This window comes from Pygocentrus nattereri, chromosome 8 (genome assembly GCF_015220715.1).
Source record: "Pygocentrus nattereri isolate fPygNat1 chromosome 8, fPygNat1.pri, whole genome shotgun sequence".
Taxonomy (NCBI): domain Eukaryota; kingdom Metazoa; phylum Chordata; class Actinopteri; order Characiformes; family Serrasalmidae; genus Pygocentrus; species Pygocentrus nattereri.
In genome coordinates this window covers 4425242-4446079 of record NC_051218.1, presented here as the reverse complement: position 1 = coordinate 4446079, position 20838 = coordinate 4425242, and the positions used below count along the sequence as shown (strand labels likewise).

The following is a 20838-nucleotide window of genomic DNA, read 5'->3' as shown; positions in this document are numbered from 1 at the left end:
TCAAAAAGTCCCAATAATAATTGTACACTCTACATTGAACATGTAGACTGCTTTTAAAAGGTGCTAATATTGTAAAAGGTTTGGTCAGTATTTTGATAAAATGTTCTTTTATTTGGCAAACTGCAATTTCTCATAGTGCTTTTTGTTAATGGTGTGCCCCAGGGTTCAGTTCTCCTCCCCTCCTTGTTTTCTTTTTTTTTCGTATTTACATTGATGGCATTGATGGTAAGTGTTACTGTGCTTGTTCAGCAATATTGACGACATCTGTCTTAAGAATAAACACATGATACATTTTAACTAAAAAATCTTTATTACAAAAAATAAATTAAAATAAAAAACAATTCACATGAATTAAAATTAAAATAAGATTTTTCTGTGTTGTGAACTCTCAGAGTCAATTTTAAAGAACAATAAGTTAAGGAAGCTTTTTAAGTGACAGCATTGTGGGAACTGTAGTCCTCGGTGTTGTATCATTGTGTGCGCTTGTCCACAGCGGCAACATGACTGCTGACCCACACAGTGTCCGGATCCACACAAATCTGCTTTCCTTTTTTAGTAAGAAATCTGCAGGAGCCGACAAACAACAATTAGGAGCAGGAAAATACGGAATCGCCTTCTTCAAAAACGAGTGTTGAGGTTTAAGTTGAGTCTTTACATTTGCATGCAAAAGTTTTGGCACCCCTGTTCAAACTTCATGCTTTTTTTGATTCTCTAAGTGAACATAAGTTAAACCGTCCACTACAGAGACCACGACCCTAACCCTAACCCCTGCACCTTTTAATACGCTGTTATTGTCCTTTTCTTTTCTAATGCGTGAGCAGAATGCCATATTTAAGTGTTCTCCAACCCCCACCATCTGATCAGCATGTCAGAATAAGAAGAGATAACCAGATCAGTACTACTCACACAATGGCTTTAAGGTGGCAGTCACTGCTTGTCCATGTGTAGGACACCACCTGGGCCAGAGGGATCTTCATGGGAGTCAAATAGAGACAGCAGGATGGTTGTTCAGTTGCAAGTGGAGCTGTAGGAATAACAAACAACTCATTAACACCACAACCACAATCCTGTAATCTCTAACACTGACAGTAACACAGCTCCGTGTGTCCAGTCCACTCACCACTAGAGGTCAGCTGGAGAGAGCAGAGCAGCAGCAGCACCAGCAGAGCAGACAGAGTCCTCATTCTAGCAGAGCGTCTGATTTCAGCCAGAGAGACGGAGCTGGAGAGAGTGGAGGGTCTTCTGCTGTGGAGTAGAGAGCAGTGAGTGTGAGTGTAGAGTCAGTGCTCTGGTCATTATATAGGGTCAGAGAGCTGTTCCAGGCATCAGATCCACGAGAACTGATTTTCTGAGTATCGTCTTAAAGCTGGAAGTCTTCTGGTCAGTCCTTCCTCTTTTCTCCACTTCTGCTCACGTGTTCCTTTTTCTCAAAGCTCCATGAGTTCATGAAGTCAAGTCTGACGTTGCGCTTTAGCAGCTTCTGATTCAGGCCATCTGTAGCCTTTGAGGGCCCTAAGCAGGATGTGCTGAAGTGCAGCGCCAGTACAACAAATACTGTCTTTTATTAATGGCTTTTAGAAAGTGTTAGAATGATCTCGGGTCACCTGTTCATCATTTATACACAATCACTGACCACTTTATTAGAAACCCCTTTCCGTCCACTCACTATACCTTCACACAGAAAGTTACACAGAAACCTCAATAACCATAATATCAAATATTTCAGGGTCAGTGAGTCACTCTTTACCCTTACACCTGTGGATGTTTTCAGATCTGAAGCAGCTTGATTTTCTCCTCTCTCTCAAAGATGAAAGCTTTCAGTGCTGTTTATCTGATTGGGTCAGTTTTGGTGTCGACCAAGTCTTCCAGGTGGTTGTTAGGTGCCACATTTTTTATGGACCGTTTAATCATTTTATGACCTCCAGTTTTGGAAATTCCTGTTTTCTTTCATTTTTTCCATCTTTATGCAAGTGGGTATTCTTATATCTAATCTCCTCAGAAACATCTCCTGAATAATAAATAAGCTGTTTATAATGGCAGTTTTGACTAGAAAAAGATGGTGGGTTCTGACTTTTGTACTGTCCTGTATATCACTGCACTGAATGGTAATGCCGCCTCATATTCTAGCCTTAATATATGAGTTTCTGCTGTTTTTCATAGTTTAGTTGGGCAGATGGGGGTTCACTGGTTTTATTGTTTTTTTCCTCCATAATAATTCATTATTAAAGAGTCTATATTGATTCCTTCTTATATTAACAGTGATGTGGTAGAATCGGGACTTTAATCTTGTATTTCTTTCACTGAAAGTCCTTCTTCTCAATATTTGTGGAGCTACTTTATACAGACATCAGCAAAAATACCATCATCGAAATGAAACTGATCAACCTGCTGACTAACTGTGGGTAAAATCATGACATAATGTTTCATTGAATGGCTGTGAAATGTTACACAGAATCACAGAACAGAAAACTGTAGAACGAAGAATCTTCTCCAGGGTGGACTTTCACTACCTCAGTCTCCTGCTGAATGAAAACACTCGTCTCTCCACAAAACTTCATTCTTAGAAAGCAGAGAAATGAAAACGCTGATGTCAGCGTTTACTGCAGTCACTCTTTCTTACAAGTGTTAGTGATTCTCTTCAGAAGCTCTGCTGGATCAAAAGGAGCCACCCCAGAGTCCAGACCTCAACAGCACTGAATGGGTTTGATTACTTCAGAAAATCATCGACCAGCTTCTAAGACTGAACTTTGGAGGCATGTCTGCAGATTGGAAGCTGGAATGAAGGTAAAGAGACTCCAACATCCTGATATACACCGATCAGGCATAACATTATGACCATCTCTTTGATCTCTTCTTTGTTCTTAGTTTTTAACCCCCTCAGTGTCGCTGCTGGACTGAGAATAGTCCACCAACCAAACATATCCAGCCAACAGCGTCCTGTGGCCACTGATGAAGGACTAGAGGATGACCAACACAAACTGTGCAGCAGCAGATGAGCCATCGCCTCTGGCTTTACATCTACAGGGTGGACCAACAATGCAGGAGTGTCTAATAGAGTGGACAGTGAGTGGACACAATGTTTAAAAACTCCACTCCTACAGCACTGATATGTCTGATCCACTCGTATCAGCACAACACACCCTAACACATCACCACCACATCAGTGTCACTGCAGTGCTGAGAATAATCCACCACCCAAACAGTACCTGCTCTGTGAGGGTCCATAGGGGTCCTGACCACTGAAGAACAGGGTAACAGAGTATCAGAGAAACAGATGGACTACAGTCTGTAACTGTAGAACTACAAAGTGCAGCTATACAGTAAGTGGAGCTGATAAGATGGACAATAAGCACAGAAACAAGGAGGTGGTCATGATGCTATGCCTGATAAGTGCAGTTACTTGTTGATGCTTCTGAAAAATGTTCTTAAATTTTTTTTTTCTGGTTCTGTGTTTCACCCTCTGTGGCACCCCTACAAGACCACTTCCAAAAAAGGTGGGACGCTATGCAGAATGTAAATAAAAATAATTGTAGACTGTTTTTTAACATGCTGTGATCTGTGAGTCACGCAGTCAGATGACAGACAAACACAGCAGTTCCTGAGGCAGTAAAACCTGAGTAAACACTGTAAACACACTGTTAGCAGCAATGTTCCAGATGCAGTGCAAGCAAAGCATCAAAAGAGGTGTACGAGTGTGTGTGTCCACAATACATCAACTGGTGGCTTTCCAGATACAATGTGTGGTGTAGATATCCATGATGGAGGGGAGAGAGACCCCAATGATCTTCTCAGCTGTCCTCACTACACGCTGTAGGGTCTTGCGGTCTGAGGCGGTGCAATTCCCAAACCAGGCGATGATGCAGCTGCTCAGGATGTTCTCCACAGTTCCCCTGTAGAACATGGTGAGGATGAGAGGGTAAGAGCTGTCTTTACTATGGGGGTTATGACTGGGTAACCTGCAGGTATCACTAATGCTGAAAGATTATATATACATATTTATATATAAATAAGTCTTTATCAGGAACATCCTTGCTTGTTTCAGCACGACACCAAAAAACCTTCTGCTCCTGTTACGTCAACATGGCCACATATTCAGACAATGTGGTAAATCTCTGAAAAAATATGACGAAGGCCCTGGATTACATGTCTAATTGAATAATTGCTAGTAAAACAGTGCCAAAATTGTTGGGACAGTAAGTAAAATAATGAGGATTTCCTTCAATATAAGCACAAACCTAAATAAAGAATATGGCGATAATTTTGTTGATTCTTGTCTTTTTGCCATATGGCCCATTACGTTTCTGAGACGTTGGATTTTTGTCTGTTCATTTAGAATTTTTTTGGAATGTTTTCTTGAATTTTGGATTCAGTTGCTTTCACTGTAATAATAATCACAGTCATTCTATATTTATTATTTAATGTATTTAAAGTAAGTAACTGAATTCCTTCTTCAGAAGATTGGGGTAGTGAAAGTGGACCACAGGAAACATCTTCAGGATCCGGAAGAGTTTTCATAGCTCAGTACAGTGAAATGAGATTTTCTCTTTTTTGTGAAATCTTGTCCAAAAGTCAGACGTTTGCAAATCACCCAAAATCTTTTTTCCTGTTCCATTTAGTTTTGCTGATGCTGCAAATGTCTGCACATTCAATTTCTCCATCGACAGACTGGTGCAGGGGATGTTTTCAGATAAGTCTGTTTATGAGAATCACAGTATATTCTCTGTGTGTGTGTGTGTGTGTGTGTGTGTGTGTGTGTGTATATGTATGTGTGTATATATATATATATATATATATATATATATATATATACACAAACTTTCTTTCTGATTGATTTTTCATATCAAACCTCAGGGAAAGGCATAATTTGGTCACTCTTCTGATAAACAAATATTTGACAGTGTTTGCAGCTCATGGAGTACCTCTGGGTTCAGTCTTTTGTTCCTCTTTTTTGTGATTATTCATGCTTCCCATTGGCCAAATCATTCTTTGCTGACACTGAAATATTTGACTCAAAGAACAGGATCAGTGGAAACGTCTCAACACTGATGAAAAACAAAAGAATGATTTCTAGCTCATCTTAGTCTCTGCTTTCTAGAATATTCAAATTTTCCATCTGCAATCAAATCAGGGGCAGGACAGTGGTGTGGTAGGTAGCGCTCTCACCTCATAGCAAGGAGGGCTTGGGTTTGAGTCCCTGGCTGGGCGACCGCGGTCCTCTCTGTGTGGGGTTTGCATGTTCTCCCCATGTCTGCGTCTAAAGACATGCAGTCAGGCCTACTGCCAGCAGAGGGCGATGGCAGCAAAAGGACATAACTTCAGGGAACTCCAGTTCCCAGAAGCCCGCTGCCTGATTAGGCACAATTTGACACACCTGCAGACTCCTCTACTTAAGCCTGTGGCAAACGGCAGCATTTGTCCCACCTTTGCAGAGGGATGACTGGTTTGGTACTTAGTCGCAGGGCAGGGCAGGGCAGGGCAGGGCAGGGCAGGGCAGGGCAGGGCAGGGCAGGGCAGGGCAGGGCAGGGCAGGGCAGGGCAGGGCAGGGCAGGGCAGGGCAGGGCAGGGCAGGGCGCTGAGAAAAGAAATTGCCCAAAACTAAAGAAAACCACAAGAAGGCTTGAACTGCAAAGAGTTCCAAGCTATATAAAAGTCCTTTGCTCCACTAAGAGCCACCAAGTGAGAAAAAGTCTGACTTCCCTTCAAAATTACAGAGGAAGCCTTTCTTCTGTTTGATGCTCCTATCTCTTCATCTTCCCTTCTTTGGGGTGCTTCTTTGCCCTTATAGATTTTAGTCCTCTTCTCCCTGGTTTTTCAGTTCTGCGCTTGGGTCCGCCTCCCCGCTATCTTGTAACAAAATCTCTGTGAAATGGAAAAGCAGAAGACCACAAATGAATATCTGTGACCCTTGTTATCCCCCAATGGCATGGCAATAGAAATCAGCATGTTTCTGTAAAAGATGTCACCACATGGACTCAGGGATATTGCATCATTTGAAATTTTGATGTCAATACACTTCATTTGTCACTTCATCCACAAATGCAAGACTGTATTAGGCACAGTGGACGTCAACAGTATCCAGAAACACTGCCAACTTCTCTGGGTTCCTGCCCATTTGAAATGGACTAATGCTTAAAGGAAACGTATTGTGGTCTCACAATTCAACATTTCAGATCAAAGAAGAAATGGGCCATCCTGTCTGTTGCCAGCATAAAGTTGAAAATCCAGGGTTTTCATAGTGTGGAGGGGGATATTATTGGGTAATTTGCGCATCATTGAAACTACACATGCTATCAAATGTCATTGTTTTCAGGGACATCCATGCTTATTTCAACATGACTTCAAGCCCCATTGCGCATGTTACCGTCACTGCGTTACCACAGAGTACAGGTGCTAGACTGAGCTGCCTGCAGTTAAGACCTGCCCCATTAAAAACACGCATCTTATTAAGCTCATAACACAACATTTGAAGGCCCTGTATGGTTGTACAAGTGAAGATTTTCATAATAGAAGAATTGCAAAAAACTTTGACTCATCAGTCATTAAGGGCTGCTAAAGAAAATGATGTGAACACAGTGGTGAAGATGATCTTGTCCCAAGTTTTTTGGATTGTGTTTCAAGCATGAATTTTGGAATCGGTGTACATTTCCAAAATAATGAACCTCAAAAGGTAAATCTTCAAATATTCTGTTCTTGCAGTGTTTTATTACCACAGACTGTCCTGTTTTGGGGGTTTTATTTTTCTAGTTATTAAATTACTAGAAAAGTGAACTGACTTTTCAGCAGATCATTTCTAAGCTCCTATGAGTTCACAGTAGTAAAGCTGAGGAACTGGAAGTGCTCTGCAAGAAAGAGATGCAGACCCGTGCCAGAAGAACACAGTGAGTGAGAGATTTCCTCATTTGAGTGAAATGCCGCTCCGCATTCAGACATCATTCACGCTCTTTCGTCCTCTCTGATTTGGATTGGCTAATGTCTCTCAAAAGTCATGCCACCTTCCCTTTCATCTCACTATCTGACTTTAAACACACAAGCCTCAATTTCACACGATCGGAATGACCACTAGAATTCAGGTTCAGATTCAGATTCCTGAATCTGAATTCTAGTGGTAATGACCTCCTGCAGGGAGCTGTATAGAGTGAGATTAGCTCAATAGACAATGTTAGAGAGCATTTCTAATAAGGGGGTGAACGAATGGTTGATTACCTCACAACTGTGAACTTATCAATAAAGATAAAATCTCTATGAGCTCATATTCTTTAGTGAAATCCAGTTTTTAAGACGTTTATGACATTTTTCCCTGATAAACATTGATTGGTTCACATCACAACTTCCTGACAGAGAACTGAACACATGACAGTATTCAGTAAGGTGTTGTACCATGAGGGGTCCTTAACCTGCTTGTGAGTTCTGGGGCTCCAGGAGGTCATGAGGTACTAGGGGTGAAGTTAAAATCCATAAAATAAACTCAACACAACACAGCCAAGTTCACTCCAGACTCATTATGCCTGATTTATTCCACAGTGAAAGAGGTAGTCACATGACTAGCCATCAGCAGAACCAGTGCCTTTAATGCTACTCCACACCGAACAACACACACGGTCCAAAAACCTAAAAGCTGTGTTTGTGATGAAGGTGCTCATGGTGAGGCCACCAGTCAGTGACTTCCAGCCCCACCGTTTATCATCACTCCATTACCGCCCTCACTTAAACCCAGAACCTGGTACAACATCACCGGGGAAGAAACCCGGCATCTGATGATGTCTATGAGCTTCAGATTTCAGACATACACTGAATGCAGAAGCTTTGCTACAAAGTATTTTAAAAAGGCAATTTTATTTAATATTATGTTGGTTTGTCCAATTATTTTTGAGCCCCTGAAACAATGGCTTTGTATGAAAATGGTTTTAATTCTTACACTGTCCACCTAATTTAGATGTACATACCCTTAACTTAAAGCTGTTTCAATTTCAATTTGAATTTCAACTTCAAAAATAAGAATCGTTTTTGTTGATGCCCAAATATTTATGGACCTGATTGTATGTTATCATATACGCGTCTGATACATGTGCATGATTATAACAACACCTTTTGCCTTATATGCTGTAGACTGGGGTTCAATCCCCCGCCTGGGTAACTGCCCTTCAGTATACCAATAAGAGTCCTTGGGCAAGACTCCTCTAACACTACCTTCGCCTACCTGTGTAAAGCAACCAAATTGTAAGTCGCTCTGGATAAGAGCGTCAGCCAAATGCCGTAAATGTAAATCTCTCGGCAAGTGTTGCAGTGATCTATTGAAATATTCTCATCAAAAAGTCCCAATAGTAATTGTACACTCTACATTGAACATGTAGACTGCTTTTAAAAGGTTTTAATATTGTAAAAGGTTTGGTCAGTATTTTGATAAAATGTTCTTTTATCTGGCAAACTGCAATTTCTCATAGTGCTTTTTGTTAATGGTGTGCCCCAGGGTTCAGTTCTCCTCCCCTCCTTGTTTTCTTTTTTTTTCGTATTTACATTGATGGCATTGATGGTAAGTGTTACTGTGCTTGTTCAGCAATATTGACGATATCTGTCTTAAGAATAAACACATGATACATTTTAACTAAAAAAATCTTTATTACAAAAAATAAATTAAAATAAAAAACAATTCACATGAATTAAAATTAAAATAAGATTTTTCTGTGTTGTGAACTCTCAGAGTCAATTTTAAAGAACAATAAGTTAAGGAAGCTTTTTAAGTGACAGCGTTGTGGGAACTGTAGTCCTCGGTGTTGTATCATTGTGTGCGCTTGTCCACAGCGGCAACATGACTGCTGACCCACACAGTGTCCGGATCCACACAAATCTGCTTTCCTTTTTTAGTAAGAAATCTGCAGGAGCCCACAAACAACAATTAGGAGCAGGAAAATACGGAATCGCCTTCTTCAAAAACGAGTGTTGAGGTTTAAGTTGAGTCTTTACATTTGCATGCAAATGTTTTGGCACCCCTGTTCAAACTTCATGCTTTTTTTGATTCTCTAAGTGAACATAAGTTAAACCGTCCACTACAGAGACCCTAACCCTAACCCTAACCCCTGCACCTTTTAATACGCTGTTATTGTCCGTTTTATGTCCAGCATGTTATATATTTTTCTAGCTTTTCTTTTCTAATGCGTGAGCAGAATGCCATATTTAAGTGTTCTCCAACCCCCACCATCTGATCAGCATGTCAGAATAAGAAGAGATAACCAGATCAGTACTACTCACACAATGGCTTTAAGGTGGCAGTCACTGCTTGTCCATGTGTAGGACACCACCTGGGCCAGAGGGATCTTCATGGGAGTCAAATAGGGACAGCAGGAGTGTTGTTCAGTTGCAATTGGAGCTGTAGGAATAACAAACAACTCATTAACACCACAACCACAATCCTGTAATCTCTAACACTGACAGTAACACAGCTCCGTGTGTCCAGTCCACTCACCACTAGAGGTCAGCTGGAGAGAGCAGATTAGCAGCAGCACCAGCAGAGCAGACAGAGTCCTCATTCTAGCAGAGCGTCTGATTTCAGCCAGAGAGACGGAGCTGGAGAGAGTGGAGGGTCTTCTGCTGTGGAGTAGAGAGCAGTGAGTGTGAGTGTAGAGTCAGTGCTCTGGTCATTATATAGGGTCAGAGAGCTGTTCCAGGCATCAGATCCACGAGAACTGATTTTCTGAGTATCGTCTTAAAGCTGGAAGTCTTCTGGTCAGTCCTTCCTCTTTTCTCCACTTCTGCTCACGTGTTCCTTTTCCTCAAAGCTCCATGAGTTCATGAAGTCAAGTCTGAATTTGCGCTTTAGCAGCTTCTGATTCAGGCCATCTGTAGCCTTTGAGGGCCCTAAGCAGGATGTGCTGAAGTGCAGCGCCAGTACAACAAATACTGTCTTTTATTAATGGCTTTTAGAAAGTGGTAGAATGATCTCGGATCACCTGTTCATCATTTATACACAATCACTGACCACTTTATTAGAAACCCCTTTCCGTCCACTCACTACACCTTCACACAGAAAGTTACACAGCAACCTCAATAACCATAATATCAAATATTTCAGGGTCAGTGAGTCACTCTTTACCTTTATTATAGGCGCCGCACTTTACAGGAGACTCCCTTTCAGCTCCTCACAGAATCTGCAGGCAAGTTCAAGTCTAAGCTGGTTGATGATTTTCTGAAGTAATCAAACCCATTCAGTGGTGCTGAGGTCTGGACTCTGGGGTGGTCAGTCCATTGTTCAGCTTCTTTGTTTGATGTGTCCATCTCCTTTTCTCAGTGAGGTTCTTCTTGAACAGCTACACATCCTTTCAGACCCATTCCCTAACATATTCATATTCATAACCCTTTCTTTTACAGTCCCCTAAGTTCTAGGTATTAAATAGGTAAGTGAAGGTTACAAACTCCAAAGTACTAGGCAATTATTTTAGGTGACAGGATGGTAAGAACCAGAATAGCCTAAGTTAAATATACTGAAATGTCTCACAGGTTCTAGGTATTGCCCAGGTAAGGTATGGTATTCATTCCAAAGCACTAGGTAATTAATGTAGGTGAGAAGATATTAAGAACCAGCATAGTCTAAATGAATCTCACAGGTTCTAGATCAGGCCCGTGGGCCTTGTGTTTGACACATGGGTACTAGATTGTCAATATTAGAGGGAATGTATCTGTGCATTATAATCTATATATAATCTGGAACTTCAGAAGAATTAACAGGATGTGAGTCGGAGCTCATGTCACTCAGATCTGTATCTGTTTCTTACCTAGATACTAAGCTGATTCTGACCTGAGAAAGAAAGCAGGAACTCTTTCTGTGGTTTTATTGGGTTCTGACCACAAAGTTCAGAAAAACTGCCACTTGTTGTGCAAGTGTAAACAGACTGTAAGAGAAAGCAGGATTCGTCACAGTGTAATTTGTCAGTGTAATTAAATCAGATTGTAATGGTGCTTACCATCATGTTACTGTCACGCTTGGCTCCTCCCACTCCCCCATGTGCTTTTGTTTTGGTTTTCACAATCCTGCCCCCTTTTTTCGTGACTCCGCCCCTGACTGTTTCCACCTTTTTCCCACCTGTCCCTCATTATCCTGGCATGTATTTAAGCCCTGTGGTTTGTCCCGGTCTGTGCTGGTCTTTGTTTGATGTTTTGGATTTGTTTGGATTATGTCTGTTCCCTGATGTCTGCGTCTTGGCTATTTGAACCTGGACCGTTCTGACCCTGACCCTGGATTTGCCCTTAATAAAAGTCACTTATCTTCACATATACGTCCACCTCCTCGCTCCCCAACATTAGTGATCCAGTTTCTGCCTCACACTAAGCTTTATAATACCTAGAACCTGTGAGAGCTTTCATAGTAATTTATTTAGATTATACTGTTACTTACCATTTTATTACGTAAAATAATTAACCAATGCTTTGGAGTTTGTACCCCACATTTACCGAAAGGGTTACCGAGTGGTCTTTTCACAGTGGAAGGATGGACGGAAACACCTGTGGATGTTTTCAGATCTGAAGCAGCTTGATTTTCTCCTCTCTCTCAAAGATGAAAGCTTTCAGTGCTGTTTATCTGATGGGGGCAGTTTTGGTGTCGACCAAGTCTTCCAGGTGGTTGTTAGGTGCCACATTTTTTATGGACCGTTTAATCATTTTATGACCTGCAGTTTTGGAAATTCCTGTTTTCTTTCATTTTCTCCGTCTTTATGCAAGTGGGTATTCTTATATCTAATCTCCTCAGAAACATCTCCTGAATAACAAATAAGCTGTTTATAATGGCAGTTTTGACTAGAAAAAGAAGGTGGGTTCTGACGTTTGTACTGTCCTGTATATCACTGCACTGAATGGTAATGCCGCCTCATATTCTAGCCTTAATATATGAGTTTCTGCTGTTGTTCATAGTTTAGTTGGGCAGATGGGGGTTCACTGGTTTTATTGTTTTTTTCTTCCTTAATTATTCATTTTTTAAAGTGTCTATATTGATTCCTTCTTATATTAACAGTAATTTGGTAGAATCCAAACTTTAATCTTGTATTTCTTTCACAGAAAGTCCTTCTTCTAAATATTTGTGGAGCTACTTTATACAGACATCAGCAAAAATACCATCATCGAAGTGAAACTGATCAACCTGCTGACTAACTGTGGGTAAAATCATGACATAATGTTTCATTGAACGGCTGTGAAATGTTACACAGAATCACAGAACAGAAAACTGTAGAACGAAGAATCTTCTCCAGGGTGGACTTTCACTACCTCAGTCTCCTGCTGAATGAAAACACTCGTCTCTCCACAAAACTTCATTCTTAGAAAGCAGAGAAATGAAAACGCTGATGTCAGCGTTTACTGCAGTCACTCATTCTTACAAGTGTTAGTGATTCTCTTCAGAAGCTCTACTGGATCAAAAGGAGCCACCCCAGAGTCCAGACCTCAACAGCACTGAATGGGTTTGATTACTTCAGAAAATCATCGACCAGCTTCTAAGACTGAACTTTGGAGGCGTGTCTGCAGATTGGAAGCTGGAATGAAGGTAAAGAGACTCACTGACCCTCCAACATACTGATATACACCGATCAGGCATAACATTATGACCATCTCTTTGATCTCTTCTTTGTTCTTAGTTTTTAACCCCCTCGGTGTCGCTGCTGGACTGAGAATAGTCCACCAACCAAACATATCCAGCCACCAGCGTCCTGTGGCCACTGACGAAGGACTAGAGGATGACCAACACAAACTGTGCAGCAGCAGATGAGCCATCGTCTCTGGCATGGAGGAGTGTCTAATAGAGTGGACAGTGAGTGGACACGGTGTTTAAAAACTCCACTCCAACAGCACCGCTGTGTCTGATCCACTCGTATCAGCACAACACACACTAACACACCTCCACCACATCAGTGTCACTGCAGTGCTGAGAATGACCCACCACCCAAATAGTACCTGCTCTGTGAGGGTCCATGGGGGTCCTGACCACTGAAGAACAGGGTAACAAAGTATCAGAGAAACAGATGGACTACAGTCTGTAACTGTAGAACTACAGAGTGCAGCTATACAGTAAGTGGAGCTGATAAGATGGACAATAAGCACAGAAACAAGGAGGTGGTCATGATGCTATGCCTGATAAGTGCAGTTACTTGTTGATGCTTCTGAAAAATGTTCTTCAATTTTTTTTTTCTGGTTCTGTGTTTCACCCTCTGTGGCCTCTTTATACAAGACCACTTCCAAAAAAGGTGGGACGCTATGCAGAATGTAAATAAAAATAATTGTAGACCATATTTTTAAAGGAACATACTACAAAGACGACATTTCAAATATTGTTTTTTACAAATATATTACCATTTTGAATTTGATGCCAACAACACATTCCAAAAAGGTCGGCACCTTGCCAACGTCTTTCACCACCTCTTTTTTACAACACTCTGTAAGCATTTGGGCACTGAGGAGACGCTGCTGTTGTGTTGAAAGTGAAATATTGTGCATGTATGGGACAAAGCTGTTCCCAACACAAGAGCGACGATAGCTGAACAAAGTTGGGATGGAACAATTTAAGACTAGAGCTGTTATATATTCAGAAAACGTGAAATAGGTGATGTAATCATGCTGGGGCATTAAAATAGCTGAGTCTCTCAGGAGTCAGGATGGGTTGAGGACACTTTGCAAAAAATTCATCAGCAAAAAATCCAGCAGTTTAAGAGCAATGTTCCTCAACAGGTGGCTGGAAGGATTTTAGGCTTTTCATCTCTGCAGTGCAGGAGTTGCTGAATATTTTCAAACTTTTCAGGGAATCCAGAGAAATGTGTTCAGAGAATGGCTGTGACTTTTGGGGCAGTACTACTTGGGAATACTAGGACATAGTGTTGTCAATAAACCCTGCTCAAAATTCTTCCACGGGTCGTCCACAATGCTGGTGGCTTTCCAGATACAATGTGTGGTGTAGATATCCATGATGGAGGGGAGAGAGACCCCAATGATCTTCTCAGCTGTCCTCACTACACGCTGTAGGGTCTTGCGGTCTGAGGCGGTGCAATTCCCAAACCAGGCGATGATGCAGCTGCTCAGGATGTTCTCCACAGTTCCCCTGTAGAACATGGTGAGGATGAGAGGGTAAGAGCTGTCTTTACTATGGGGGTTATGACTGGGTAACCTGCAGGTATCACTAATGCTGAAAGATTACATATACATATTTATATATACACAAGTCTTTATCAGGAACATCCTTGCTTGTTTCAGCACGACACCAAAAAACCTTCTGCTCCTGTTACGTCAACATGGCCACATATTCAGACAATGTGGTAAATCTCTGAAAAAATACAACAAAGGCCCTGGATTACATGTCTAACTGAATAATTGCTAGTAAAACAGTGCCAAAATTGTTGGGACAGTAAGTAAAATAATGAGGATTTCCTTCAATATAAGCACAAACCTAAATAAAGAATATGGCGATAATTTTGTTGATTCTTGTCTTTTTGCCATATGGCCCATTACGTTTCTGAGACGTTGGATTTTTGTCTGTTCATTTAGATTTTTTTGGAATGTTTTCTTGAATTTTGGATTCAGTTGCTTTCACTGTAATAATAATCACAGTCATTCTATATTTATTATTTAATGTATTTAAAGTAAGTAACTGAATTCCTTCTTCAGAAGATTGGGGTAGTGAAAGTGGACCACAGGAAACATCTTCAGGATCCGGAAGAGTTTTCATAGCTCAGTACAGTGAAATGAGATTTTCTCTTTTTTGTGAAATCTTGTCCAAAAGTCAGACGTTTGCAAATCACCCAAAATCTTTTTTCCTGTTCCATTTAGTTTTGCTGATGCTGCAAATGTCTGCACATTCAATTTCCCCATCGACAGACTGGTGCAGGGGATGTTTTCAGATAAGTCTGTTTATGAGAATCACAGTATATTCTCCGTGTGTGTGTGTGTGTGTGTGTGTGTATATATGTGTGTATATATATATATATATATACAAACTTTCTTTCTTTCATATCAAACCTCAGGGAAAGGCATAATTTGGTCACTCTTCTGATAAACAAATATTTGACAGTGTTTGCAGCTCATGGAGTACCTCTGGGTTCAGTCTTTGTCCCTCTTTTTTGTGATTATTCATGCTTAACATTGGCCAAATCATTCTTTGCTGACACTGAAATATTTGACTCAAAGAACAGGATCAGTGGAAACTTCTCAACACTGATGAAAAACAAAAGAATGATTTCTAGCTCATCTTAGTCTCTGCTTTCTAGAATATTCCAATTTTCCATCTGCAATCAAATCAGGGGCAGGACAGTGGTGTGGTAGGTAGCGCTCTCACCTCATAGCAAGGAGGGCTTGGGTTTGAGTCCCTGGCTGGGCGACCGCGGTCCTCTCTGTGTGGGGTTTGCATGTTCTCCCCATGTCTGCGTCTGAAGACATGCAGTCAGGCCGTTTGGACATGCTACATTGCCCCTTGGCAGGAATATGTCTGTCTGTCTGCCCTGTGACGGACCGGTGTCCTGTCTAGGGTGTGTCCTGCCTTTCACCAGGTGGCGGCTGGGATAGGCTCCAGCACCCCCGCAACCCAGAAAGAAAAGCGACTTAGGTGTGTGTGAGTTCAAATCAGGTTTTAATGGTTTAGAAACTTTTCCAGGTTTTATTTTGTATAGATTACATGACGGAACGCTGATGTGAATTTTTGGGAATGCAAATTCTAAACAAAGTTTAAATGTCAAATTTGAAAATGTATTATTTTCATGTGTACATTTAAAGTAAGTTGCTCAGTAAAACTGAGCACAACAGCAGATAACGTCTATTCCTAATCATTAGAAATGACAAATGTCTGAATACATGCAGATGATGTGCATAGCAGCCAGTTCAGGTTTGTATGTGAAATATTTAATAAATTGACATTTATTAAATGCCTTCTTCTTATGACTTGTGTATATTGTATAATGTCTGTAAACTGTATGTAGATTGTCTGTATATTGTATGTAACACTACAGAGACGTCAGTGGCTGGAACCAAATTTCTTGTTTGTGTCAAAATATTGTCCAATAAATCTGACAAATCAACTTTACGCTCTCATGGTGTGGAATTTGGTTGATGGATATTTGTTCATAAATAATACTGACACCAGTCTAAACATTACAAATAGACATGAAACCTTTCATAAGAAAAAATCTTTATTACAAAAATGATTTATGATTAAAATTAGATTCACCCAAAATTTCCAACAAATGTGAGTTTTCCATGTGCAACAATTTGATACTCAGTAGCCAGGAAAATGAAGTTAATGATGTGTTGTACTTCTTGTTGTAGGTCATTGTAAACGTTTTGTGACGCGACTGCTGACCCACTCAGTGTCCTGACGCACACAAAACTCTCGTTTCTAAGTGAGGAGAATCAGAGAAAGAAGGACTGAACTGATCACAAGGAATTCACTGTAATTCTGTACAGAATAACTTCCCACCACAGACCACTGCTGTGTCTTGCCCCTGTAGGAAAGAGTCACAGTTCACCCAAGTTTGGGAGAAGGCTTTCAATATAGTTAATAGGGTAGCGCTGTCACCTCACAGTGAGGAGGGCCTGGGTTCGATACCCCAGCCGGGTGACCTCCGGGTCCTCTCTGTGTGGAGTTTCCTCCGGGTTCTCTGGTTTCCTCCCACAGTCCAAAGACATGCAGTCAGGCCAATTGGACATTGTGAGTGACTGTCTGTGTCTGTCTGTCTGTCCTGCGATGGATCCTGCCTTCCGCCCAATGACTGCTGGGATAGGCTCCAGCATCCCCCCGTGACCCTGACGGAGAAGCGGCTTGGACAGTGGATGGATGGATATTTTCGAAACACTTGTAATTACAAGGCTTTGCCAATGACCAGACCGTTGTATTTGTCTGTAGTCTTGCCCATTGAGGTTGACCATTCTAGAGTGTGTTGAAGAGAAGGTGTGTCTTCTGAGGATCTGAGTGAATTACGTCCTACATCTTCATCAGTACAATGTTAAGCGGAGACGCAAACATCAAGCCAGAGGTTCTTTCTGAGCCTGTGCTTGTGATATTAATGTGTAAAGATGTACAACTTGGTGTGAAAACAAACCCGAAAGCTGGGAAATGTAAAACTAAAAAGCATCTTAAACAGATGATCCAATCACGCTTGCCTATAAAATTAGCATCCAGGAAAGATTCCTTTGTGAGCGAGGATGGGTTGAGTCTTATCAATTGCCAAAAAAGTAGCAGCAAAACTCCAGCAGTGCAAAGATGAATGTTCCTCAGCCATGGATTGAAAAAATGTTAGGTATTTCACCCTCTGCAGGGCATAATATATTCAAAAGGCTCAGAGAATCAGAAAAAACCTGTAAGGGTACAGCCTGCACCGCCTGCTGCCAGCAGAGGGCGACGGCAGCAAAAGGCCAAACTTCAGGGAACTCCAATTCCCAGAAGCCCACTGCCTGATTAGGCACAATTTGACACACCTGCAGACTCCTCTACTTACGCCTGTGGCAAACAGACACATTTGTCACACCTTTGTAGAGGGATGACCAGTTTGGTACTTAGTGACAGGACAGGACAGGTCAGGACAGGACAGGAGACTGAGAAAAAAAATTGACCAAAACTAAAGAAAACCATAAGAAGGCTTGAACTGTAAACAGCTCCAAGCCATATAAAAGACCTTTGCTCCAGTAAGAGCCACCAAGTGAGAAAAAGTCTGACTTCCCTTCAAAATTACAGAGGAAGCCTTTCTTCTGTTTGATGTTCCTATCTGTTCATCTTCCCTTCTTTGGGGTGCTTTAGTTGTTGTCTCCCATGTGTCATGTTGGCCCAGCGGTATCTCCATGGACTGCTGATCAGTACACTGGCAGTTCCAGCCTGATTCCAGGTTACCTCACTCACAACCTTCCAAACACACACTCCATTGCCCTTATAGATTTTAGTCCTCTTCTCCCTGGTTTTTTATTTCTGCGCTTGGGTCCGCCTCCCCGCTATCTTGTAACAAAATCTCTGTGAAATGGAAAAGCAGAAGACCACAAATGAATATCTGTGACCCTTGATTGCCCCAATGGCATGGCAATAGAAATCAGCATGTTTTTGTAAAAGATGTCACCACATGGACTCAGGAATATTGCATCATTTGAAATTTTGATGTCAATACACTTCATTTGTCACTTCATCCACAAATGCAAGACTGTATTAGGCACAGTGGGCGTCAACAGTATCCAGAAACACTGCCAACTTCTCTGGGTTCCTGCCCATTTGAAATGGACTGATGCTTAAAGAAAACATGTATTGTGGTCTCACAATTCAACATTTCAGATTATGTATAGCCCAAAGAAGAAATGGGCCATCCTGACTGTTGCCAGCATAAAGTTTAAAATCCAGGGTTTTCGTAGTGTGGACGGGGATATTAGTTAATTTGCGCACCATTGAAACTACACATGCTATCAGATGTCATTGCTTTCAGGGACATCCATGTTTATTTCAACATGACACCAAGCCCCATTGCGCATGTTATCGTGTACATTTCCAAAATAATGAACCTCAAAAGGTAAATCTTCAAATATTCTGTTCTTGCAGTGTTTTATTACCACAGACTATCCTGTTTTTGGGGTTTTGTTTTAATAGTTAATTGTTATTAAATTACTAGAAAAGTGAACTGACTTTTCAGCAAATTAGGGTAATGCAAGTTCTCCATTGACATTTCTAAGCTCCTATGGGTTCACAGTAGTAAATCCCAGCAATAACTATTTACTCAATAATGAATAATAAATATTCTTTTATTGATGGTTCAATTGTGAAATGTAAAAATACATTTCTCAAAAATGTGTTTCATCGGGAATAAAAAGATCTGAAACCTTTCAAATGAAAAATTATTTTATTGCAAAAATAAATTTTATTAAACAGCACAGACACCTTTCAAAAATACATGAATGCAGAGTTTTCAATATATATAAAACAATCTGATATTATAATCCTATAGCTTAAGACACTGTCAGGGAGGGCATTGTGGGAATTGCAGTGGAAGGCCTTGCTGTGGCATTGTTGTGTCTCTGGTTCAGAGCGGTGATGTGACTGCTGACCCACGCAACATCTGGATCCACGCAAATCTGTTTTCCGATTACGGTCTCAACTCTGCAAGAGAGAACAATGAAAAGAGGAACATTAGAGAAATATCTTCATGAAAGAGAGGAAGTAAGAGTCAGGCTTGAAAATTAAAGAATAAGAAATGACCCTGAAATGAAAATTGACCCTCAGAAAAAAAACATATAAGATAAAGCATGTGATAAACGTGTATGAGCCCTTTGAGGGTTTGGGATTTGGTGTGTCACATGCAGGTGTATGCCCCCCCCCCCATTATCAGTATGTCAGCATTGAGTCAGAACAGTAATACGCACACAATGGCTTTAAGGAGACAGTCGCTGCTCGTCCTTTTGATGGACTTCACCCGAGTCAGAGGAATCTTCAGTGTTTCCAGCTTGACACAGCAGTCAGCGGACAGTGGTGCAGCTGTAGGAACCACAGATAACACATTAAAACCACAACCTCAGTACATGAATTTGTCCATCGTTATATCTCCAACACTGACAGTAACACAGCTCCGTGTGTCCAGTCCACTCACCACTAGAGGTCAGCTGGAGAGAGCAGAGCAGCAGCAGCACCAGCAGAGAAGACAGGGTCCTCATTCTAGCAGAGTGTCTGATTTCAGCCAGAGAGACGGAGCTGGAGAGAGTGGAGGGTCTTCTGCTGTGGAGTAGAGAGCAGTGAGTGTGAGTGTAGAGTCAGTGCTCTGGTCATTATATAGGGTCAGAGAGCTGTTCCCGGCAGCAGATCCACAAGAACTGATTTTCTGAGTATCGTCTTAAAGCTGGAAGTCTTCTGGTCAGTCCTTCCTCTTTTCTCCACTTCTGCTCACGTGTTCCTTTTCCTCAGATGTCTGTGACCCTGTGAATCCCAACTTGAATTCACTGAAAGTAAAAAAAAAAACCTCTTATTTTTCCTCATGAAGCAGCAATTTCTGTATTTCATTTACAGATTAAGTTCCAAAGAGTTGACAGAGTCGCTAAAATGCTAGAAACAGGGGCTCTCAAATGAGGCAACCTTGTAAGCGTTGGCCGTGTCATCAGGAGATTGCGAGTTCGATCCCTGGTGATGCTGCAGCCGTCCGTAGCCGGGAGTCCAAGAGGGCACAATTGGCCTCTGTCTCTCTGGGTGGGTAGGATGGCCCCCTTCTCCACCCATCACTCAATGCGATGCTAGTCAGTGCAAGTGTCTGTTAGCTGATGTAACAGATCTTGAGGTTGGTGCTTTCCTCCGAGCGCGTTCGGCTGTCCTGTGACGTTGCGTGAGCGGCAGTTCGAAAAAGTGGTGGCTGGTTTCACAGGTCTTGGAGGAAGCCTGTGTTAGCCTTCACCCTCCTAGCACTGGTAGTATCATGTGTTTGCAGGAGTCCTAAGTAGCGGATGGAATTGGAGATGACTAAATTGGGGAAAATATCAGGTAAAAACAAAAAAAAAAAATGAGGAACAGAAGTAATTATCTAATTTACTTTGATCTGGATTTGAACAAAAACAGTACAAGAGACTGAAGGCTTTATTGTTTCAGCTTCCTGTATTTTTGTAAGTACACATTAATTCTGAAATAGATTTTCTGTTGGGACAGGGTAATTAAGACTAGGGATATTGTTAAATATTCAGAAAATATTATGATGGGGGTGATATAAACATGCTTGAGCATAAAGAGAGCATCCAGGAAAGGCCAAGTCGTTATGAGTGAAGATGAGTTGGGGCCACTTTACCAAAAATGCATCGGCAAAAAATGAAATTAGTTTCAGAACAATGTTCCTCAACAGGTGGGTCGAAGGATTTTAGGCTTTTCATCTCTACAG

General features: G+C 41.4%; 3 protein-coding genes across 3 annotated transcripts; all 3 read right to left on the bottom strand.

Annotated features, from left to right (window-relative positions):
• Window positions 1-382: 382 nt before the first annotated feature.
• On the bottom strand, window positions 383-1360 carry LOC108428089 (C-C motif chemokine 18-like). Its single transcript, XM_017698809.2, has 3 exons — window positions 1121-1360; window positions 907-1024; window positions 383-564 (listed from the first exon to the last, which is right to left on the bottom strand). Exons 1-3 carry the CDS (start codon window positions 1182-1184, stop codon window positions 471-473), a joined length of 276 nt encoding a protein of 91 aa, XP_017554298.1. The 5' UTR covers window positions 1185-1360; the 3' UTR covers window positions 383-470.
• Window positions 1361-8690: 7330 nt separating this feature from the next.
• Window positions 8691-9704, bottom strand: LOC108428088 (C-C motif chemokine 18-like). The gene is made up of 3 exons (XM_017698808.2): window positions 9462-9704; window positions 9248-9365; window positions 8691-8871 (listed from the first exon to the last, which is right to left on the bottom strand). Exons 1-3 carry the CDS (start codon window positions 9523-9525, stop codon window positions 8778-8780), a joined length of 276 nt encoding a protein of 91 aa, XP_017554297.1. The 5' UTR covers window positions 9526-9704; the 3' UTR covers window positions 8691-8777.
• A 9105-nt stretch (window positions 9705-18809) lies between these two features.
• LOC108428087 (eotaxin-like) lies at window positions 18810-19834 on the bottom strand. Its single transcript, XM_017698807.2, has 3 exons — window positions 19573-19834; window positions 19349-19460; window positions 18810-19085 (listed from the first exon to the last, which is right to left on the bottom strand). The coding sequence occupies exons 1-3, from the start codon at window positions 19634-19636 to the stop codon at window positions 18935-18937; spliced, it is 327 nt and encodes a 108-aa protein (XP_017554296.1). The 5' UTR covers window positions 19637-19834; the 3' UTR covers window positions 18810-18934.
• Between the last annotated feature and the right edge of the window lie 1004 nt (window positions 19835-20838).